The 25,304-nt window shown below is 42.0% G+C and overlaps 1 protein-coding gene across 1 annotated transcript in view; it reads left to right on the forward strand.

Moving 5' to 3' along the window:
• Nucleotides 1-21,675, forward strand: part of jade1 (jade family PHD finger 1) — a 136,051-nt gene extending 114,376 nt beyond the window's left edge. The window contains exons 10-11 of the mRNA XM_072584067.1: nt 3,533-3,650; nt 18,633-21,675. Of these exons, the coding sequence (XP_072440168.1) occupies nt 3,533-3,650; nt 18,633-19,639 (1,125 nt within the window). The 3' untranslated portion in view covers nt 19,640-21,675. The remainder of the gene's footprint in view (nt 1-3,532; nt 3,651-18,632) is intronic.
• Nucleotides 21,676-25,304: the final 3,629 nt, after the last annotated feature.

The raw sequence follows: 25,304 nt of genomic DNA on the forward strand, positions 1-25,304 counted from the left end.
GCACTGTTTATGAAACATCCTGATGACAGTTTATTTTTTCCTCAGTGAATTGACTGAATTATTCACTCATTTACTGATCAGATTACTAGGCTATATTTGGAATAAGGTGCTCACTAGCATGGCTTGTTACCTATAATGCTTATCTCCACATATATGCAAATTCTTAAAGGTAAATGATGTGTTCTGCCAGATCCTAATTGTTTCCTATTGGTTATTGTGTTAAATTAATTTGTTATTGTTTTTGATGCTGATTTTAATCCTATCAGAATAGATCTGTTAAACATTGGATTTCACAGTCAGTCCCATGTTTTGGATTACACAGTTTAACAAAAGAGCTTTCAAGCTAAGAATATTGGAATTGAAATGTAATTAATTTTCATCTGCACCCATGATATTAATTTGTGCTGACACTCTGCGTTTGTTGAGTGACTATTTAATTTTACTAAAATTGCCCATTTTTTTTAACATGTTAAAAGTCACTTCTATAGGATTAATTGCAAGCATTTAATTATTTCAACCTTGTCTCTAACAGCAAAGAATTAAAAATGCTACCATCAGACCCTTAGATTACTGAAACTGTCCATTCCATAATGAAGTGTGCACAGAAGCGATGTAACTGAAATACTTTACAACAAATGCTTGTTCAGTGAATGTAGTGAATATGGGTTCTGAACTGTACTGGGTGTGAGGGACAAACTCCAGTCCTAACGGTTTACCTGCTGACCTTTGGGGAATAAGCTGTAGATATCTGCAAATCAGGGCAGTTGCCCATGTTCCTTTCTAAGCTGTACCTGAGATCAGGTGTGTCTCTGGCTGTTTCCTTATGGCTTTACTTTACTTTCAACCTGTTGGCTTTTACTTCTGTGGAGTACTGAATGTACAGTATTTATAACATTGTACTGTAATAAAATCTAATAAAAGTGGGTGTATTCTTTTATATAGTACACATTGTGTGGTTAATCTTATTTTCTGATAGTACTGTCTCTGAGACAATACGTTTAACACTATAACTGGTACAGTGCTGTAGTGGTGCCTGTCACCAGTTAATGTGGCCTTCTCTTTTCTGTGCTCTGTCCCTTTGGTTGTTTGTACTTGATGTGTGGATGGGTAGCTCCTTACAATCAGATCTCACGCATTCCTTTGTTGAAGTAACATTTAAGTGATGTTGTAGTTAGGAAGTGGCTTGTCTTGTTCTGGAGAGGGTGGACAGTGAGCAGCTGAAAGGTACCCTCATTCTCTGCATCTGTGTGCAATTACATTTCCTCAATCTAACTTTGAACACTCCATGGGTTTCTACTGACCTTTTAAAGTAATTATTAAGATATTCAGTGGTAAGTTAAACAGTCAGCAGCAATACGCCTTGTAATCCGCTCAAAATTATTCTTGTGTGAAAGCTTTAAGATCGCAAAGTTCAAATAACCTTTTTTGAGCCATGCTTGGTTCTAGCATGAAATGAATGGGACAGGGTGGGGGAGGGGTAGGTTTTGGTGAAGTAATGCAATGGGACCATGAGGAAGAATTTTTTTTAACACTGGATGTGGTACTGAACTTGAACTTGCAACCTATTAGGATGATGAGGCGGAGGTGATTAATAATTTTGCGAGAAAGTTTGATTGGTGCTGCAGGGAAGTAAATTTGCAGGTTGACTGGGGATAGCGCAGAGCTGTGAGATTGACCAGATTTTTATACAGAGAGCCAGTGTGGACTCAATAGACTGGAAGGCCTCCAATGTCATAAAAGGTGCTGTGACGATAACTGTGCCTGTTTGTCTGGGGTTTATTTCCATGCTTTGGGAATTTTTGAAGCCTGCTATGTGAGGGGCCCATTTGGGTCTGTCACAGAATATGCTTGCTGGCTGCCACAATCTACTGTCAAAACATGTGGCACTGGGAAAGCACAGCTGGTCAGGCAGCATCCGAGGAGTAGGAGGGTTGACGTTTCAGGCATAAACTCTTCATCAGGAATGTGGGGGAGGCCCAAGGGGGCTGAGAGATACGTGGGTGTAGGGTGGGGTGGAGCAAGGAATGCGATGGGTAGATGGAAGTGAGGGGTGATGGTGATAGGTCCGAGAGGAGGGTGGAGCAGACAGGTGGGAAGGAAGATGGCTAGGTAGGACAGTTCATGAGGGCGGTGCTGAGTTGGAGGGTTGGAGCTGTGATAAGGTGGGGGAGGGGAGATGAGGAAACTGGTGAAATTAACATTGATCCTATGTGGTTGGATGGTCCCAAGGTGGAAGATGAGGCGTTCTTCCTTCAGGCGTCAGGTGACTAGAGTCTGGCTGTGGAAGAGGCCCACGACTTGGACGTGCTTGGTAGAGTGGGAGGGCGAGTTGAAGTGTTGGTCACAGGGCAGTGGGGTTGTTTAGTGCGTGTCTCCCTGAGATGTTCTTTGAAATGTAAAGCAGGTTGGCGTCCTGTCTCCATAATGTAGAGGAGGCCACATTGGGACCACTCGCACTCTACATTTGAGGAGACAGGACGCCAACTTCCAGATCATTTCAGAGAACTTCTCCAGGACACATGCACTGAACAACTCCACTGCCCTGTGGCTGAACACTTTAACTCCCCCTCCCACTCTGCCAAAGACATGCAAGTTCTGTGCCCCTTTCACTGCCAAATTCTAGCCACTTGACGCCTGGAGAAAGAACACCTCATCTTCCGCCTTGGGACCTTCCAAACACATGAGATCAATGTTGATTTCACCAGTTTCTTCATCCCCCATTTCCCCTATCTTATCCCAGATCCAGCCCTCCAACTTGGCACCACCCTCTTGAACTGTCCTACCTGTCCATCTTCCTTCCCACCTAGTTGCTCCACCCTCTGCTCCAACCTATCACCATCACCTCCCATGTATCTCTCAGCCCCCTTGAGCCTCCCCCCACATTCCTGATGAAGAGCTTGTGCTTGGAATGTCAACTCTTCCTGCTCCTCGGATGCTGCCTGACCGGCTGTGCTTTTCCAGCACTGCACGTTTTGACTCTGATCTCCAGCATCTACAGTGCTGATTTTCTCCTTGCCACTATCTACTGGATAATACTGACAGGCTGGCGGCAAACAATTTCAGGTCGAGATAATTGCTGAAAGGTCAGCTTGTGGTGTTGGGGAGTGGGGGAGAGGGAGGGAGGTGGCTGTGGTTGGCGAGGGGGGAGCATGTGCCATTTTTTGGCAAGGGTGCATCCCAAATAAATTCTGTTGAAGTTGACAGGAAACTTAATGATGGGAATCTGGTATAAAAGATGGAACCATTCTGATCAAGCCAAAACGTTAACCTATCTTTCTCTTTCAGATGCTGACTGAGCTGCTGTACATTCCAGCATTTTCTGTTTTTACTTTAGATAGATCTAGTGCTAAGTTATGGGTGACATTATTTGTTTTTGTTGTTTTGAAGAAGGTGACGCAGGTAAGTTTTGGTTTACTTCTTGTTGTATCAGGATAGCGGCATCTAAAATAAGGAGTAGAATGACCTGTTTGTGTGTAAGCTAAACTGTCTGTAAAGTCTGGTGTAACAACGGCTTGTGATATATCTTCACCAGGTTCGAAACCTTACTTACATGGTGACCCGGAGAGAGAAGATTAAGCGGTCGATCTGTCGTGTCCAAGAGCAAATATTCCACCACCAGATCAAACTCCTTGAGGAAGAGTGCGTTTCTGGTGAGTGTAAGCCATTAGTTTCTCTGAATCATAAATTACACTTCTGAATAAAAAAACGGAGCACAAGTTATTTTCCTTACAGTCACTTAGAATGGATAGCACTGTGTTTGATATTATATGGACCTAACGGTGTTGGACTGGGGTGGACAAAGTTAAAAATTGCATAACACCAGGTTTTAGTCCAACAGGTTTATTTGGAAGCACTAGCTTTCCAAGCGCTGCTCCTTCACCAGGTGGCTGTCTACCTGATGAAGGAGCTGCATTGCAAAAGCTAGTACTTCCAAATAGCCCTGTTGGACTATAACCTGGTGTTATGTGATTTTTAAGTATATTTAATAGCTTGGAGGTAAATTGTCAGGGTTAGGCATTGGGGATCAGCTGTGTTCTGCGATCGCTTTTGGTTGGGAGCCCAGGGTGGCAGTGACCCATGCTCGACCTATGACTTTTTGGAACCACAGAGGATGCTGTGAAATGAACTCCCTCCCCCACCAAAAGTTCCTAAATACATAATATAAACTTAGTTTTTATAAATTTTAACAACGTCTGTCACACGCTCTTGAAATTTAATATCGTGCTTGAATGTAACCACAGGGTGGAAGAGCACCAAGCACTTTTTTGTGTCACCTGGTTACAGTCTGGTGGAAGGAAGTTTAAAAATAAATCATGTCTGCCCCACATTTATCCTTCACAACTTCTTAATGCCCGCGTAAGCCAAGCTTGCTTATGACTTCGGCATTGCCTCACCCTTTAATTTTCATCCTGTGTGGCTGCAGTTGAGATGTTTTGTAGTGGTTGAAGCAGAATGAGAATGTGCTGAGCCAGAATATTGAACATCTCTGTGCGTTCTCTCCTGATACTTCTGTTCCGAGTTTATAAATGGAATGCTTCTTGATGCCGGTGTTAAGTGCATCACTTTCTGCCTTCGCTGATCGTTTTAACCCGACCAGTCACTGCTGCCCTCAACTGGTGGAATGCCATAACATTCAAAAGCCACATCACGGCAATTTCTATTTACTATTAAAATTGACCACATTGTGCTCCAGCATCTGCAGTCCTCACTTTCTCCACATTGTGCAGTGTCTTCACTGGCAGGTAAATGGATCTAGAAATGAAATCCCTGTCAGTGGGGAAGATGAGACTCCTGTGTGGTTACCAGTTTATGTTTTACTTGTGCTTTCACGTGAACAAAATGGATAAGTTAAGATCGAAAGTGCTGTTTGGTTGAAAACGGTTAGGTGTGGGTTATAACTTCTGGGGACAGGCCCCGTGTTCCACCTGTCAATATTGCAGTTATTTTATTCAGCCAGTTTGGATATGCTGTGACACACCATGAGGGCAGGTGGGACTTGAACCAGGATCTTGTGGCTATGAGGAAGGGACACTACCACTGCGCCACAAGAGCCGTCATGCAGGTATTGTGTGTTGTGATATAAAGGACGCTGTACCACCAATGGTGAGCAGGTTTCAGCATGTCACTGGTTTTCCACAGGAGATCTGGGCCCCAGAACAAAGCATTTGGTTCCCCAGTCAGGGTTGACAGCCTGTTAGGACACTACAAAAAGGGCAGCGCTAGCTTTGGAAATCATAGTACTTCACAAGCAAATCAGACTTTCCCCTTTGTAAAACTGGCTTAAGATCAGCATAGGTGCTATTTGGAATTGGTTAACTTTCTTTCAGTTGCACAGTCCTGAAAGTGTAGAGGGAAAAAAGCGTTACGAATATGCTGTGGTGAAACTGGATGCTCCTGTCCTTTTTGTACTGCTTTAAGCTTTGGTTTTGCTGAGTTATGTGAACGCCCTGCTCCACATAGGTGCATGTTTCAGTCTATCTGCTCAGGTTGCTGCTGGTGGTTTAAATGTGTATGAAGCATTGTTAGTTATCTTTTAGCAGTGAATAGTTAACTTCATTCTTCAGGGACTGGAAATTTTCACTTCCCATCATAACAAAAAAAATCGCTTTGCGTTGCTAAACATGGGACTGCAACTGAGGAATTGGTGATGCAGGGATTCCATCTTGACAGAGTGGGGTATTTAGCGGAGGCATTCTGGATGTGGATCCTGCCAAAGCCCCACAATGCCTATTTTCAGGAAGGGCCTCTGCAGTCGGTGCCCCTCACATGGGTGAGGGTGTGTCAGCGGCAACGGCAGAGGGGCAGCTTTTCGCAAGCTCCCCCTCCCTGATGCCAGGTTCTGGCAATCAGTCAGTCTTTGAATGTGACCCTGCCCTAAATTGTGCTTTCCACAAGCAGGCACTCCAGCGGCATTGGGTTAAATACCAGCTGTGGGGTGTTGGCATTAATTGTCCACATAAGGGCCTCAATTTGTGGCTGTGTAGGCAGGCCCAGTGTAAGCATCAATGACCATTGCTGCCACAGGCTTGATTGGGGGGTACAGGTTGGGAGGGGGATGGCATTTCACAGCACAGTGTCCAGGCTGATTGAAAAGGGTATGAATTACACCCTTTATGTGTCACACTGTTGTTGAGATTGTTTTGTTAATATTTTGACTTGAGTTTGGTGCTTCATTTAACACTTCCAATTATGTTAATTAGTGACAATTTGTGTAGTGACTCCATATCACAGTTCTATTTACCCTTTTGTGCTTTTATTTGATTGTTTCTTCCTCATATGGGATTTCCTGAAATCTGGTGCGGTATGAGGTGTGAAGTCTGTACGGTTTTGTGTGTAATTAGAATGAAGAATAATCTGGGTGTGCATTTCAGATAAATAAATATATTTCAGGAAAATAAACTCCATGTGTTGACTTGGCATCAAGATCATTGAGTGCAGCTTTGTTTGTGATTTTGATGAAAGCATTGTTGGACTGAATCCGTTGCCATGGTGACGCGGGGCTTAAGGACACAGCATTAAGCAGCACCCACAAACTGGCTAAACTCAGTTTATTTGGTGAGGCCATGGTAACTATGTATAGCCTGCTGACTCAATTTGTTTGCAGAGATTAAAATCTCAAACAAGCCACCACAGATTAAACATGTTCAGTTTGGTCAGCTGCGAAATTCAGCTCTGGAATGCCCTACAATTGGCATTGTCTGTGGCACCTTGGCACACCAGCGCGATCCTGGCTGTGTCAGTGGCTATTTTGATGAGGGTGTTAGCACATGTTAGGGAGCACTCTCTCTGGGAGGTGTGCGAAATCTGCAGATTGTATCATCAGTGAGCATGCAATGCATTCAGGGATGTTTTAATTCCAATGCTACTGTTTTCAGGCTCAACCTTGCAGCTCCTGATCTCCCTCAACATCCAATAGCGTGCATTCAGCAACAAGGGATCAGTATTCATTGTTAGATTAGTTGTTGATTGATTTCTACTTGGTAGTGTTGTAATTGCAAAATATGATGGTTTCCAGTGCTTAAATTTGTTGAAGTCTGCAGGCAGTGGTGGGACTCGTCCTGAAAAATGTTTGAAATGAAAACAGCACATACTGGAAATACTCAGCAGCTCAGAGGAGAAAAAGAAGCAAAGAGACCTGCAAGTCTTTGCCCTGACTTTGAGGATTCTGCACGATCCACGTATTCGCAGCCATTGTCCAGCAGTTTGCATCCCTCACTTGGTCTTCAGCCTGACAGTGCGCAATGGTAACATGGAGCAGGGCAAGAGAGATGGGGCAAGGTGGATGGGAGGCAGCGTGAGGCATACAGGGCATGGGGAATGAGGAGCGCTCAACTGGAGGCTGTATCTGCTGAGAATGTTCAGAGAGCAGCTGTCCTACCACCTCAACATGGAACAGTATGTCAGACATCTTCAAAGTTTGGGAGAAGATTTGTAGCTCGGGTGCTCATTGTTGTGGTTCTGTTCGCCAAGCTGGGAATTTGTGTTGCAGACGTTTCGTCCCCTGTCTAGGTGACATCCTCAGTGCTTGGGAGCCTCCTGTGAAGCGCTTCTGTGATGTTTCCTCCAGCATTTATAGTGATTTGTATCTGCCGCTTCTGGTTGTCAGTTCCAGCTTTCTGCTGCAGTGGCCGGTATATTGGGTCCAGGTCGATGTGTTTGTTGATAGAATCTGTGGATGAGTGCCATGCCTCTAGGAATTCCCTGGCTGTTCTCTGTTTGGCTTGCCCTATAATAGTAGTGTTGTCCCAGTCGAATTCATGTTGCTTGTCATCTGCGTGTGTGGCTACTAAGGATAGCTGGTCGTGTCGTTTCGTGGCTAGTTGGTGTTCATGGATGCGGATCATTAGCTGTCTTCCTGTTTGTCCGATGTAGTGTTTTGTGCAGTCCTTGCATGGAATTTTGTACACTACATTGGTTTTGCTCATGTTGGGTATCGGGTCCTTCGTCCTGGTGAGTTGTTGTCTGAGAGTGGCTGTTGGTTTGTGTGCTATTATGAGTCCTAGTGATCGCAGTAGTCTGGCTGTCAGCCAGCTGGCCGAACTGACAGCCAGACTACTGCGACTACTAGGACTCATAACAGGTTTTGCTTTGGGCTGACCTACAGTTTCTCTATTGAGGATATGTCCTGAGTGAGGCTTTGCAATTGCCTTCACTCAAATGGTGTTCCCCAAGCTCAGTCAGAGAGTGTCCACTTCCATCGGAGCACCCTGCAATTCATATGCTCCATTTGCTACATTTTCCAGTGATAAAGCCAATTGTAGTGCCTGTTTGAAATCCAGTTGGGCTTCAACTGGTAGGCACTTTTGCATTAATCCCACATACCATCCTGTGTCTTCACATCTCATTAAGAATTAAACTAGGGTCACGTACCTCGGCCAGTTATCTTAACCCCGTCAAAAATTCAGATACGGATTTCACTGATTCTTGATTGCTGAGCAAACCCAATCGGGTCTCAGTATTGGAGGAGGCTTGGGATCGTAATATTCCTTAACTAAATCTGTCTACTCTTGAAAGGTTTTTAGTATTTGGTGCCTCAGGGAATGTAAGGCTCCTAATAACCGAAAAAGCTGCAGGTCCACAGGCTGGCAAGAGAATTACTCGTTCCTTTACATCTGCCCCAACATTGCCTGAAACAAAAAACATATAACCCTTGGGTCCAGTCTTTGACGGCAGGATCGAAGGCAACACATTTCCAAAGTAATGGCATGATGTCAGAAATGCTTACCCCAGCTCAAAGACAACAGTTGAGAGCGAATTTCTTCAAGAACATGTTTTTCTCTTGTTGCCACTGAAATAACTCCACAGAGGCCGGTCTCCTGTCACCAAGTCAGCCACATGGTGAGTCTTTGACACTGCTCCAGCTTCCTCAGAGCCGGCTCTCAGAGTGAACAGAACCTCTGACACTCCTGCTCTTTTCTGTCAGTCCAGGGTTCCTGGATTGTACCAAATTAACAGCCCCAATCAGGGAACTCATTTTCGATTAGGTGTATTCGGCTGACCTCATGACAGTCACTACAGATCCCACTTCTAAACTATTCTTTCAGAAAATCACTATGTCAGAAGCTGAGCAGGTGACTGCCAGTGAGATAGTGAACAACAGTTTTCTTCTTATTCACCGTTTTCATGCTGCTCCAGTTCTTCCTGCTCAGAGGACGAACTCTCCTTAAACTCCCATCAGTGACCTTCCCTCCATCATAAGTGGGGACGTTTGCTGATGATTGCATAAACACCAGCATTCGTGACATCTCAGATGCTGGAAGGACCAGGGCAGCAGATACATGGGAACAGCATCACATGCAGGTTCCCTGAAAGCCAATCTTGACTTGGAAATATATCGTCTTTCCTTTAGTTTTGCTAAGTCAAAATCCTGGAACTCACTCCCTGATGGCATTAGGGGTCTCCTTACACCAAATGGACTGCAATAGTTGAGAGGCAGCTCACCACCATCCTCTCACAGGAGTCTCGGAATGAACAATAAATGTTGGCACAGCCAGCAATGGCTAAATCCCATCATGAAATTCAAAGAAAAACGTCTGTCCAAAATCTCAGAATTTGGAAATAATCCACAGAGTCTCTCAGTGTGAAAAAAACTATAGTACCATCAGTAGTCAAACTGGATGCATTAGAGCCTGGATGAATGACTGTGGCAAATGATGGGAGCTCATACCCTTTCCATGTTTGGTTCATTTTCCCTTCCAGGGCAGTTACCCAGATTAAAGAGACTGCATCGTGATCCACTCCAAAAATGTTGGTGCACTGACTTGGGATGATTCATAGCATCATCCGAAGAATAAGCAGAGGCAAGCAATAAGTGGACATTGTTTATGGTAGTCATAGTATCCTCAGCTTAGGGAAGCACCATAGCATAATGATATTTGGGCTATTCACAGGATGAGGGGCTCACTGAGGAAAGCATTTATTGAACATTCTTAATTGCCCCTCCTTTGGATATCTCCAACGTTTTGAACTGCAGTAGGTTGTTTAGTGAAGGTGCTCTCTCAGTGCTTTTCGGGAAGTGAATTAGAAGGACAGTTGTGTCTTCCAAGTCAGGACAGTGTCTTACATGGAGAGAGAGTTGGAGCTGGTGGTATTCCAGTGTACCTGCTGCCCTTGGCCTTCCAGTGATGGGAATCGTGGGCTGGCGAAGAAGTCTTGGTGAGTTGTAGCAGTGGATCTTGCAGCCATGGTGTGCCAGTGGTGGCGGATGTAAAGTGCTGGATGGGGTACAGTTCATGTGGGATCCCCCCCTGCCTTTGCCCTAGATGGTGTTGAGTTTATAGAATGTTGTTGGAGTCACACTCTTAACAGGCAAGTGGGGAGTATTTCATCGGTGGCTAATTTTGTAGGAGCTGTAAAAGTTTTGGAAAGTCAGAAGCTGAGTAAACTGCTGCAAAATGCCCAGACTCTGACCCCTTCGGGCTGGTCCAGTTGAGTTTGAGGTCAGTGGTGAGTGATGATGTTGATAGAAAAGGTTCAGTGATAGTAATGTAATTGAATGACAAGAGGAGTTGGCTAGACTCTTAGTAAACATGTTCACTGTCTGTCCTTGTGTTTTGTGAGTGTTACTTGCAACAGGTTCAGTTATTGTGTGACCACCTGGCATTTGCTGTCAAGGATTATACTTGGAAAAATAATGTACCCCAGCAAACAGATCATACATTTGGAAGGTGAATTGTGAAAATTATTAAATAAGTACAGTGTTAATACTTAGAATATACATTACATGTTATTATTATTTAGTGAGTTGAGGAGTGATTTGACTTTGTAAAGCACTGTTGTGTCCAGCTTTGAACTAATATGATGACCAGGCAACCTGCCTTAAATTTGATTTGCTGATTGAAAAACAGATGGGTAACTGTCAAGTAAGGCAGTTGCCCCCTCAGAAAAGCAAACAAAGAATAAGAATGTTGAAATATTTGACATTCTTATTTATCAACTAATTTCTACTAAGATGTGCAACTGACGTCCATTATTCAGCTTCCTTTTTGAGCTGCTACTTCACCCTCCAGTTTTACACCAGTAACTCCACCAGTCAGATTCTTGCAGAGTCTGCAGTTCAACTGTGAGCTTTAAAGAAACAAATAACAAATGGGTGTCTCTAACCTAAAGCACCATAGGGATATGCAAATACAAGAGGAGATACTGGCAACAAACAGTATTATTGTAAGTAGCAGTTGAATTGTAAATGGGGTTACCATTAAAGTACATTATCAAATAAGGTCAGGTTGAATGTAAGTGACAGCAGTAAAGAAGAAGCCATTTTGCCCTTCTAGCCTGCTGCACCATTTAGCACAACCAATCATTCCTCTGCAATATTCCTGATGAAGGGTTTATGTCCAAAGCATCGACTCTGCTGCTCCTCGGATGCTGCCAGACCTGCTGTGCTACTCCAGCACCACACTTTTCGACATTATTCCTTAATTCCCTTGGTATCAGCTCTTTTTGAGTAGTAACAACCCTCATTGCTCTTTGATGAGGGCCACAAATCTGCGATAACCAACTTTTTCGAACAGCCTGTTTTGTTGCTGAGTTAGTGTTCCTAAGAGCATAACACCCCGTTCTCCATTATCCCTTCTCCACAGTACCCTCACTCCTCCAAAAGAGGACAAAATCTGAGCGAAGTTTTAAATTTTAAAAAATGTAAACAATCACCGGCAATTTAGCTTTCATCTGGACTCTTTCTGCAGTCTTGATTAGATTAGATTACTTACAGTGTGGAAACGGGCCCTTCGGCCCAACAAGTCCACACTGACCCGCCGAAGCGCAACCCACCCATACCCCTACATCTACCCCTTACCTAACACTACGGGCAATTTAGCATGGCCAATTCACCTAACCTGCACATCTTTGTGACTGTGGGAGGAAACCAGAGCACCCGGAGGAAACCCACGCAGACACGGGGAGAATGTGCAAACTCCACACAGAGAGTCGCCTGAGGTGGGAATTGAACCCGGGTCTCTGGTGCTGTGAGGCAGCAGTGCTAACCACTGTGCCACCGTGCCGCCCACAAGACTTTAAAGAATAATATTCATGACCAAACATTGTTTTCTTTATATACTTGTGTGCGAGTTTATTTGTGGAGTACAGTTTTTGGAGAACAATCTTTCTACAGGTGATGTTTTCAAAGGAGTTAGAATCATAGAATCCCTACAGCGTGTGGCCATTCAGCCCACTGGATTCACACTGACCCTTCAAAGAGCATCCTACCCAGTCCCAACCCCCTTATCCTATTCCTGTAGCCCCACATGACAAATCCAACTAACCTGCACGACTTTGGACTGTGAGAGGAAACCCACGCAGACACAGGGAGAATGTGTGAACTCGACACAGACAGTCACCCAGGGCGGGAATTGAACCCGGGTCCCTGATGCTGTGAGGTAGCAGTGCTAACCACTGTGTCATCCAAGTTAAAATGTGTTTATTTGGGTTTTATTAAAATACAAGAATAAACCATTATAATGGAATCAAATAAAAACCAACTGCACTAAAGAAAGCAGATTAATTATCATCCATAATCTCATTGCTTGAATCATTGAATAAATAGAAATATTACTTTAATGTGTATGCATATCAAACATTTGTGTATTAGTACTCATTCACTCCAGTTTCTATGCATTTACAATTGAATCATTTACAGACCCAGAATACTTAGTTTCTGAAATTAATGGACTGGGATACTGAGGTTTACTTTGACCTGAGATATGTGAGCAATTACACTTATCGGCCAAAACTCATGGCATTGATTTTTACTTGGGATTAACTGTTATACTGGCATATATTGGACTTGAAGCAGAAATTAAAAGGGAAAATCTTTAAGCGAAGAATCTGATATTTGCAGACCCCCTATAAATAAGTGGAGTTGTGTTATGGGAATTGGTTTATTCGTTTTTTTCTTGCATTTCTTTCTACCATTGCTAATCCTTGGGAGAAGGTTATAGTCAGGGCATTGATGTTGGCTCCTCTCCAGCCTTTAATAATGCAGGATCTAACCTCCTTACCACAGTTAAGCTGGACTCAAAAGAATTGCGTTTCCTGTTTCAGAACTCAAGCGCTGTACAAGATCACTCGCTTAACAACTCGAATACAGATAAGCATCTGGGGCTTAACACTTCCTCTTGACTCCATTCAGAAGGGATTACGGACAACTGGGATTTGAGCTCGTTTTGTTTAGCTTGCTGTATCTTAAAAAAAAGTTTCTGAAATCAGTTTATAAATAAAATTAGAATACATTTACAGTACAGAAGCAGGTCAGTGGCCCATTGTGTCCACTGACTGGAAGAAACGGCAACATTGTTGAATACCACTTTCCACCTCTAGATCTGTGGCCTGTAAGAAATAGCATTTCCAGTGCATACTTGTGTGTTTTTCAATCAGGTGCATGTTTTTGCCTCTAGCACTTCCAGGCACTGAATTCCAGCTCCATTGAAGCCTCTAGGGTTATTCTAAACTCTTCCTCTAATCCTTCTGCTGATTATTTGCTCCCTTGGTTATTGAACTCTCTGCTGAGGAAAACAAGTTCTTCCTGTTCACTCAGTCTCAACCCCTCATGATTTTGTTCAATTCAGTTCAATCTTTTCTCAGCTTTCTCTTTTGCCAGAGAAAACAACACCAGCCTATCCAGATTTTCCTTTATATCTGAAGTTCTCCACTCCTGATGGCATCCTTGTAAATCTCCTTCTGTACCCTTTCTTGGATTGGGGGGTAGGCAGGAGGTGCAGGGGTGTAGCATGATAGCTCATAGTTAGCACTGCTGCCTCATAGCGTGAGGGACCTGGGTTTGATTCTGCCCTTGAGCAACTGTCTATGGAGTTTGCACATTCTCCTATGTCAGCATGGGTTTTCCCTGGCTGCTCTGGTTTCCTCCCACAGTCTAAAGATGTTCAGGTTAGGGTGGATTGGCCAAAATAAATTGTCTGTAGTGTCCAGGGATGTGAAATGTTAGTTATGAGAAATGCAGGGTTACAGGGATAGGGAAGGGGTGTTAGTCTGGATGGGATGCTGTTCGGAGAATTGATGTGGGCTTGATGGGCCGAATGGCCTGCCTCCATACTGTAGGGATCCTATCATTCTAGTGTGACCATATCCTTCCTGTAGTATGGTGACCAGAGCTGTATACAGAGTGTGGTGCTGGAAAAGCACAGCAGGTCAGGCAGCATCCGAGGAGCAGGATTTTAGCATCTGCAGTCTGCACTTTCTCCTTCAGAGCTGTATGCAGTCCTCTACCTATTATAGAGAAACCACTATTGATCGTTGCTCATAATAAGTGCTACAAGCTTTGATATTAATCTTTGCACATTTTATAAAAGGAAAGGTTCTATTTAATAAAAAGTGAATTGCCCAAAATCCGAAGCCACAGTACATCAGACTTTTAAGCTATATTGATATTGTTGAGTCCTGTTGCTGTTGTTAATGTGCATCACTGATTACTGTTAGTACATTTATTTTTAGGGGACACAGATTAGGGTCAATCATGATAAATTGTTTTATTGGACAACATCCAAATACCAGTTCTTTCTGGTCTGTTTTATGTTGCTGTATTACTTGATCGGAACTGCTCCACACTCGTGCATTAATTTTGTCAAATCAAGGGCTCACTATCTCAGTGTTCAGTACTCTACACCAGCTTGTTTTTCTGTTGCCTAACGAGATAAATCAGTCACACTTGAGTATTTCCTGTCAATAGAGCCCTTTTATTTGCATTATTTCAGTAGACTACAAAAATCTTATTTGGTTATTTATGTACGCGTAGATTTACAGTGTGAAATGTTGCACACTATTGAGATCGCAGTCATAGGCCTTGAGTTTTTCCAAGTCAGGTTGACCTGGGAACCTTTGTAAAAATGGCAAGCCATCTCCTGATTCAGTGATGCCCCACCCCAATTCTCAAGGTTTCTGATTTCATCGGGGCTTTTTAAGGGTTGGTTTAGGTTGTGCATTTGTATCCTGAATTCCCAAATTGGCCAGCTAAATTGCAGAGAGAAGCATTGCCTACTCCTCAGCAATTTAGCTGAAGTCATGTCAGCTCTTCAAGGACATGTGGTTCATGCAACTTTCAAAAGAAGCCCTCATAGTTCACAATGCTTCTGAGATAAAGCTCAAAAGGACTACTCATGCTCCTCCATGCCTCGCTATTGCCCCCCCCCCCACTCACCCATCTACCTTCCTACCCCACTGTGCTAAAAGGGTGTTGATATACCTGAGTCACAGGGGAAAAAAAATGTGTTATTGACAGTTGGGGCTTTCTGGTCTATGCAGTCAGTTGCACACTATTGATCTTTCACAAGGTTAAGAGGCTTCAAGTTCTTTCACCTTTTGTGGGTTATAATTTCAGACCTCTGGATGCTTGACACTTTAACTAGTTGCAGAAAGTGGGAAATCAGAGCTGCCTTTTTTTGAAAACACTTTTTATTCATGCTATTGCCACTACCGGGTTCTTTGTTTCAATACAATGTGTTGTGCATGAACGGGCATTGATATGACAGCCACAGGAAATGGGTTGGGGGTGGATTACATGTCGTGTGTAGGGCATAGGTTGTCTGTTGGGATGAGGACTGGAAATCTTTAACAGTTTGTGTTAGTTATACAAAGTCCCACAGCAATGAGGTGGACCTTTTTAAACGCCGCTTATGTGCTTCCTGGCTTAGGTGGACCCATTTGCTACCTATCCCTGTCCCCGCCAGGGAAGATCCCATCTGCACTTGCACTTTTCCTTAATGCAGCATGTGAGTCAAATTAGGAACATTTCCTCCCTGTTGTCTGTCTCAGGGTTGAAAATCCAGGCCTTAGTGTCAATGGCATTGTGTTTTCCAGCATGTCTTTGTTGAATATGCAACAGTTGGAAACATAACCTCATTCTTTGCTGTGCTTAAATAAAAGACGCTTAACTTTATCTTGTGATATCCGGTAGGTCACCACAATAATTAGACCTAATCCTCAGATGAAGAAAGACGTCTGGGACTTTTTTGCAACAAGGTCAATAAGGTAATCGGAGATACAGGGCTTCTGTGAAAACTAGGATGCTGTTTGGGAATTAAAGGCACGGTTGGAAAGATTTTTGAAAGCAGAAGAAGACGACAATGTTGATTTGTGAGGTGGAGTGGAGATAAGGAAGTGGTCATTGAGTGTGTCATTGATGACAAAGATGATGATTTTGGAAGCCAGGAGTAATTTCAAGATTGGCGAAGGGATGTGGTTTGGAGAACATATGTTTGAGGGTGAGGTTGGAAAACAGTGAGCAAACCAAGAACAATGCTAGAGGTAGGGTCAGCTGGATCCAAATGGACATTGGAACTAAAATCACAAAGTACAAATCCTGACATCCAGAGAGGAACAAGGCTTTCTGGGAATACTGACTGATGTAAAAGAGAATGTGACAGATGGAGAACCTTAAAGGAGATGGTAAAACTGAAAGAACAATGGTAAAGATTGAGATGGGGGTGTGGCGTCAAGACTCCTGTGGCCTAGACGGGAAGTTGGTTTGAATTAAGCCTCATGGGTCATCATTTGTGATGTCAGTCATGAACCAGGTGCTAATCAAAGGCATGATGGCAAGATGTTCCTTCAGGATCAGAATATATTTGTAGATAAATGTACTCCGTCTCTTTGAGTCCAAAGTGCTGCTTTTTCAAATTTAGTATGTAAATTTCTGCTTTGAGCTGATGCAGAGTGATTTTACTATCTGACTGTTGAATGCGTTCATGTGAAATTTCATGGTTTACCCGAGTATCTTTAAATGGGTTAGTTTTCATGTTATGATGGCATAAGTATAATCTGACTGCTAGTGTGTTCAACTTTATGAAGCATTTTGTTATAAATGTGTAAAAACAAATTCTGTTGATCCATGAATGGTTAACAAGAGCAAAGATTCACGATTGTGACAACAAGAATAAAGAGTCAGATTAAGAAAGGGGGCTGCTGAATGATTTATCCCATCAGAAATAATAAACGGAGCAGAATTCATAAATACCTATAAGGAAGCAAATTGAAAAAAAATTGAAAGGGCATTAGGGAGGGAAGAATGGAAAACTTGTGCAGAATGTTTCAGCACAGAAGCAGGTCATTTAGTGCCATATCAGTGTTACTTTTCTCTTAACTTCACCTCAGACTATCAACATACACTTCATTCCTTTCTCCCTCATAAATGTATTGCTTAAATACAACTTTGCTGATCACCTCAGGCAGCTAAAGTGAGTTTTTATTAGTTAAATGGCCTAGAGGTAACATTCTTTAAAGGGGTGGAGGGGGTTGGATGTGAAACTGGTCAGGTGAATTCACGCCCTCCTCAATCTGTATCATGTCTTTGACAACCTTGCGACATTCAAAGTGCTTGCAGCGAATTCGATATATTTAAAATGTAGGAAGTGCACCCAATTCTGCGCAAGGATTTATAAACAGGAGTGTAATAATGACCGCAGTTTTTGGTGGAGTCTAGGGATAAGAAACTAGCCGTCTTTTTCAGCACCACTCATAAACCTCATGCTGGATGAACAGGAATGTATTTTAATGCGTGTTGGAGCCATTTGAGAGCTGCCTCATTGTTCTATTGGCTAAGATGATAGACTGACTACAGGGGAAATCAAAATTAAAATATATCCATTACGAATATGAATAATATTATCTGTGGCCAGATTTTGGAATTGTACATTGTTTTAACAGATTATGTAGAGTGCTGTCCCTATTAAATTTATTTTTACATTAGATTAGATTACAATGTGGAAACAGGCCCTTCAGCCCAACAAGTCCACACCGACCCGCTGAAGCACAACCCACCCATACCCCTACATTTACCCCTTACCTAACACTATGGGCAATTTAGCATGGCCAATTCACCTGGCCTGCACATCTTTGTGACTGTGGGAGGAAACCGGAGCACCCGGAGGAAACCCACGCAGACACGGGGAGAATGCGCAAACTCCACACAGTCAGTCGCCTGAGGCGGGAATTGAACCCAGGTCTCTGGCGCTGTGAGGCAGCAGTGCTAACCACTTTGCCACCGTGCCGCCCACCAAGTTCTAGTTTTAAATTGAATGAGTTTGGGTGGAAGTGCTACAGGTCATTCTGCTTTCACACGTGAATTAGCTACAATGTGGTGACAAACTGTGAACGTTGTTTGGATAACGCAAACTGAACGGATATAGTGATTTTCTGTTAGTGATCTTTTACAACACTATTTTCTATAGCACGCTGATCCATAGCACGAGGTTGCAGAGGGACACAACTGTTGCGTTATAGTAGAACAACCTGTATTTGAACAATTTGCGAAATTATTAAAAGCAGCAAGTGCTGAGAACTCTAATCCAACAGCGTTTGTTGACAGAGAAAAACACAGCTAACGTTTCAAATCCAAAATGACTTTTCTTTGGAATTCTTGTGGAAACGTAAAATGGGAAAAATTTGAAAAGAGAACACACGTTGAGTCTGAAATAGATAGTAATTTCTGGCTTATTCTGGAGGGTCGGGATGGGAACATGTCAGTATCTGTTTCTCCAGACTGTACAGGAGCCGATTGCTCAATTTATTCTGCATGCGTTTCAGTGGAATCTTGAATGATACTTTCTGACTCCATGTTAAGAGATGTGAAAATCAAAACTCTGAGAGCACGGTGCTATGTAAATTGTGTGTTTTGTTTGCAGGTGTGTCTTCAGCATTCCCGTCGGAAGGTAGCTTATTCCTCGGTTGTCTGGCACAATCCCACCCAGTTTCCAAAACGGGGTGTTTGCAATGGAAGTCGAACAGAGAGCTGGAGACGGCTCAGTACCAGGACAGCCACCAGAACAAGGTCTGGCGGGAAAAGAGTTCTCACCTGAGTGGCCGACCGCAAAGTCGCACTGATCCTGCGAGTCAGAGCTTGTTGAAACAGTCAAACCGATCCAGTGAGTGCAAAAATGTGGCGAGCCTGCACAATGCCAAGGAAGGCTATAACATAAAGAGTATTCTTCCAGCCTGCGCTAAAGTTCGTGCTGAGTCACGAGCTAATGGCCGAGAGAGGAATAATGGCCAGGCTGCACCCGACCACAGGAAGAAAACTGACAGCAGCGGGCGTAGTTTGGGAAGTAAATCAGAAATGAGGGAAAGAGTGTGTTTAAAGCGGGACAAATCCTACTTGCCTGCAGAGTTAACCCTGCGACATTCTGACAACAAGCGGGCTTTGTGTGCACCTGTGTGTAAAATGTCCTCGGTTAGCATCCACAGGTTGTCTGGGGATGGCAGCCACTCGCACTCCAAGTGTAACGGTACCTTGGGCAAGGCAGCTTGCACTCAACCAGCAGTCCCTGCCAGCCGCCCTGCAGCCAAAGTGCCTACAACACCTACCAGTCCAGTGAAAAACTGGGGTGGGTTCAAAATCCCAAAGAAGGGAGAAAAGAAGCAGCACGAGGAGAGACCAGAGCCCTGCAGGCAGAACTCAGAATCTACAAAGTACCAGCAGCTGAGAGCGCAAAGAGCCTCCCCCAAAGAGAAGCTAAAGGTGAGGTTGCTGCCGGACCCAGAGAATGATGGCTACAGCCCTGATGCTGAAATGAGCGACTCAGAGACCGAGTCGACAGATAATTGCAAGCCACAGCGGCTAAGTTCAAGCAGTGCAATGGTGAACAGGAGGTATGGGGCAGACATTATTCGAAGAAGTATTCTAGCCTCTTGATCACAGAAGAGAGGCAGCCAAGAACCCTGGACTGCCTGTATCCATCTCCAATCCTGACAGTGTTCGAATGAAATGCCTTGTTGTGATTTTATATTTCTTCAGATTAAGTAATTGAAACCCATGGACGTTTCCCATCAAGGAATGTTTGTATTAATACACTTGTGTTTAAGTTAAATGCTACAGTTTTGTCGTCTACAATCTGCCCTATAAATCAATCAAACTTTCAGGTAGTCCTTCCGCCAGGTATACTGAATCAGAAAAGTAACCAAACTGTAGGAATAACTTAAAGCGTAGACACTAACTAAAAAGCTGATTAAAAAATAATCACATTTGCTAAGCATCCTACCAATTAACTAAGTTAACAGTCAACATTTTTTGACTTTTAAAAAATGAAGAACACCTTCTAGTATGACAGGTTGTATAATTGGTTGACTGGACTTTCTCCAGCACTTTGGACTAATAAATGATCATAAAACAAAAGCAGCAAGTTCTAAATTTCTAAGTGGGACAAATTATGGTTTGTTTCTCAAATTCTCAAAATTTGGTGCACATCAGTGGTAGATTTTCACATGTGAACATGTCAGTGTTCTTTGCTTTCAAGATCTACAGCTGGTCTGTAAACATAGTCAGACAGAAGCACAGTAAGTTAAGCATGGAAACAATGAGAGTTGAAATATACAGCAGCTGCAGAAAGGAAGGAATTCCTTGTAGTCTATGAATGCTGGCAGTGATACAGTAACTGAGCAGGAGTGGCTGGCCAAGTATTCCTGGCATCTTAACAAAAGTGGAGATTTGCTGCAGGGAATTTTGATGTCTTTCTGCATTGTTCCTGTACGATTTGAGTGAAACATTTGTTAAGTGTGCAATACTTCATCAGACCACGCGAACTATAACTTTGTAAAGAAACAGTTTATTTATCGCATGTATCCATTACTTTGATTTCAAGTTGTTCCCTCAGATTCTACTGTCTCATTCCAGAACTTTGATTTTAGTTAGATTGAATTTCCAGAGTATTGGAGCTGTTGGGAAGGGGAGGCAGAGGAAACTGTAAATGTTTCAGGATTTAATTTTTCCCCATTGCTTATCTTCTTTGGTATCTTAGAACTCTACCATTTCCAATTCAGCAATTTTAGTTCACCCTCCCACAATTCTGCAGTGGTTCTCTTTATAAACTACATTGCTTCAATGGACTACATCATTTATATTCATTGTCAAACCTCGTGACCAGTGAAGGAAGGTGCAGTATCAGCACTAAAAAGAGAGGAATTAATTTCCGTAAATACTTCTCACACTGTCACAATAATTGTAATCTAATTGTTGTTTAAGTAACCTTGACATTCCTTTTCGGGCTTAAGTACTATTGAGGCTTAACTTGGGTTACTCCTATTATGGGAAGAATTCGGTCATGTCTGGATAGGATCAGGGATTTAGGGCGGAAAGATATAAGGGTTTGTCCTCCCAAATTTAAGACTGGCCGTGTTTCTATTGTCCAATAAATGTAAAAGTATTTGACTCAGTAACTTTTAAAAAATGTTAAATGGCCATTTTAAGTAATTTGGGCAAAATGCGTTTAAAATTCCAAGTCTTCAGACTGTAACAAATTTGTTAAAAAAGATCTTAAGCAAGTTTAAAAATTTTCCAGAAATTTTACTATGTAAAGTGTTGCATGTACTGTACTGAATTTATTTACTGCTCATTGGTTGTAATGCAGTAGAAAATACTTCAAGTAGACACTATCAATATTGAATAAGTATATTTAATTTTATTAAGTGGCCTTTTCTAATCTTTATTCAGTGCAATAGCTTTGTATTAATTTTTGTAAAAAAAATTGTTGGAAGGAGGTATTTCACTACATGTTTGACATGGTGTATTTATGTATCTCAGAGCTGCAACTTCCTTGAAAATTTGCAGCATCTTAGTCCTCAGTGTTTAACATGGAGGTATCTTCACATTGTGTTGTACAGAAAGGAACAGTCACTAATTCTATGCCTTGCTAAGTTTTACACCTGTAATAAATAATTTTTTGGGTAGAGATAGACAGTAGATTAATAGTTTGAGTCCAATGGTTTGTTTAAAGAACCATAACTTAGACTGATAGTTTCATGTTAAAGCTTTATTTCACCCAGTCGTGCTTAGTTGTCAAGATCATTCTTAAATTATGATTTAGTATTTTATATATACAGTACTGTAGTTTAACATTAGGCTAGTTGAGCTACTGTGTAGTTGCTACTGGCATGCATATACATAGTTTTAAACAAACGTGATGTAAAGGGACAATTTTCACACATTCTGCGTCCAATTGTTCCGTACAGACCTGCTGAACAAACTTTGCAGTGTGGTGTTGTACACAGGAGTTCATTCACCATGTGCCTAGCAAAGTTTAACTGGTGTCCATTTAGTTAATAAAGAGCATGGAAATAAAAGCAGAAATAAAATTTATACAGAGATGACTATTTTAAATTACCTGACTCTTTGCTGTATTTATTTTTCTTGTAAACTATTTATAAAGTACTTTTGAAGGAGAAAATTCTGTTCTGTGAATGTTGAAAACATTTAGATGAATTGTGCCTTTTTTGTGTTTGATATTGTTGAGTTTACTCAAGTAGTATGATAATGGTACATTAATCTGTCAAATGTTTCTCAGAATTAAATCTCATCTGGAATCAACAGGGGCACTAGCCTTTATTGTGGGTCTGTATAGGAATTATATAAAAAAACTGTAACATTGTCTTCCTTAATGCATCTGGGATTTTTCATAAAGAATGAGATGTTTTAATTAAACTTTAATAATAGCGATAAATCTAATTCCTTATATTTTAAAGACAGTGTTATTAGAAAATACATGGAGTCATGTGATGTCGAATATGTCAAGAAATTATTTTTTTACTTTTCTTTAAAAGATGGTTCACATAGCCAGCCAGTGACAAAACCAAATGGGATTTTGTTTTCTAGCTAAGTTACATAATACCAATCTGCTTTTTCATCACCCATAAAAAATCTGCTTGATGTCATTGTCCCTGTTTAGTTGCATCTGCTTTTCTAGGATGAAACATTGCAAGCTGCCGGTTCCTGCATACAAAACCCTACTTTTCACCTAAGTGAAGCACTAAGCTACTCCAGAACATATGTACCACTCTGTGCCGTGCAATAAATGTATATGCTCGTTTTCTTGCCCCTAGTAAAAGTAAACTACGATGAAAAATCTTGAGATCTGTGTGTTTCTTTCAAGTTAAAATTATCGTGACCAAGTTTTTGCTTTCCAGATGTGACATGCAGGTATTAAAGAGTTACAGTTCTAACTAAGCTGAAGGGTAAAGGGTTAAAGGAGTGAATCTGAGTGCATACTGTCAGTGTAGATAAATGCAAAAGTACTTTAAAATTCAGTACTGCTGAGACTTCAGCAAACAATGGGACAAGATGTCCGTGCAAGTACGCATTTCAACTGCTTAAAAAAAATGTTGAAAGAAATCTGCAGCCTACATTTTGGTTCCTCATTGTGGTTAAACCTAAATGTACCGTTTCCAATAGATACTTACACAACTGTAAAATGGTTGCAAACTTGCTTTGCTAAGTTAATTTTTTTTAAGAATTAAAAATTATAGAAACTAATGACTGATAGGGAATATTTTATAGCCAGGTTAAGAGCTCCCTGAGACAAGTTGAACTGGAAAAAGAAACAAGTCCTGGACTGAGAGGTGGGTGGCAGGGGAGGAGGTGTAAAATTGAACAGGCTGTATTAGTATTTTATTATTGTAGTATTGTACTGTATTAGTATCCCATTATGCATTCTGCCCAGCATCTCTCCTTGTTGATTTCAAGAAAGGACAATTGGCCAGAACGTTAAACATCAGCCACTCCACTGCCCCGGAAACCCTGTTTAAAGGCAGTTTAACTTGAGTGCCAATGGATTGCAGCTTAGGCAATCATGAAATTGTTCACTTTCACCCTAAAGGGGGGGTAATTTCTAAATGGTGAAAAGTCGTAAAAAGTGGATGACCATGTATATGAAGCATTTTAAAAAGCCCTACACATGTACAGAATGTGATCAAGGTGGCTTATGGAAGGTCGCTTTTATCGAATAGAATATGAGGGGATGGAAATAAAGTGTCTGCAAAACCAAGCCCTGGTTAGACTACAGCTGAACTGCATTTTAGGGTGGATAGATTGCCTTGGGAGTTCAAGATAATTTACCTGAGTGCTATTTTAACACAGAAGATTAAAAAAGGAGAGATTCTATAAATTAAGGTGGAATCCCTGGAATTTATATAGTTAAGTAGTGGTAAAATGGAAATTTTCGCAATAGAAAGGGGAACAGATAGGATCTAGAGGAACTATTTCCACTGCTAAGGAAATCAAAGGTCATTGTCTAAAAGGAGCCAGATTTTCAGGAATGTTTCTGCTGATGCAATGATGCTGGATCAGTTAATTTGAAGTCTGTGACGGATAGGATTTTTAAAAAGATTACTGGGCACGAGGCAGGGGTAGGTACTTAAGGTTACTTCACAATGATCTCAGCGAATACTGGAACAGGACCAAACGCTGAGAGGGCTGCCCCATTCCTAAGTCCTGTTTTCCCCTTAATGACCTGGTACACTTCAGGCTTTCAGTTATTGATCTGCCAGTAATATGAAGATTTGCTTTAGCCTCCAGTAGGTTATCTTTATCTTTTTCTCAATTGGTCAGAAGATGGGTCTTGTGGTTTTCATGTGATTCTTTTGGGTTGAGATCAAGAGTGGTATACATAGAATGATGGTGAAAAAACAAACATGAATGTTCAATTGGGAAATACTTTGACTTGTTAAAAACACTGTAAGCATTGAAAGAGTCTAGAGAATGCAGATCAAGCAATGGGGAAATTAAAATTGAATCAATGTTTGAAAGTCCATTGTTGCTGCAATAGACTGTCAACAGGTCCATGGAAATCTTACTTTTCCTTCGCTGCTTAGTTATGATATCCTGGACTTTTCATGTGTATCAGATTTTAAAAGTGTTTGCACTGCAAATTGCTGAATGTGTGAGCCGATTAGTAGGGCAGCGAGTGAAACAGGAACCTAAGAGACCAGGACAGGTAACTGTGTAGCTCCTTAAGTAGTAAGATTGAATAATTCGGACAGAAATGAAAAGAAAATTTTGAATTCAGTGACAAATATGTTACAGAAAGAAAGAAAGAGAAGAAGTTTGCATTGAGAGCAGGAAGCAACAGGTTTCAGAAAGGATTTTAAATATGACAGAAATCTCCAACAGCAACTGATGCCTGATCAAGTGAGACCTCACATTTGTAATAGTGAATTTGTGATTCCAGTTGTTTGACAATGGTTAGCATTTGTCACTTTGAGTGTCCTTATAGTTTTCGTGGCAACATTTTAAGCACATTTCCCTGCTGTGCAAGTTTAGAACCTTCAGGACATTTAATGCCTATCAAGAGTGAAGCAGCAGCAAGATGTGGGCGGCACGGTGGCACAGTGGTTAGCACTGTTGCCTCACAGCGCCGGAGACCCGGGTTCAATTCCCGCCTCAGGCGACTGACTGTGTGGAGTTTGCACGTTCTCCCCATGTCTGCGTGGGTTTCCTCCGGGTGCTCCGGTTTCCTCCCACAGTCCAAAAATGTGCATGCTAAATTGCCCGTAGTGTTAGGTAAGGGGTAAATGTAGATGTAGATGTAGAT

Source organism: Chiloscyllium punctatum, chromosome 14, assembly GCF_047496795.1.
Source record: "Chiloscyllium punctatum isolate Juve2018m chromosome 14, sChiPun1.3, whole genome shotgun sequence".
NCBI classification, from domain to species: domain Eukaryota; kingdom Metazoa; phylum Chordata; class Chondrichthyes; order Orectolobiformes; family Hemiscylliidae; genus Chiloscyllium; species Chiloscyllium punctatum.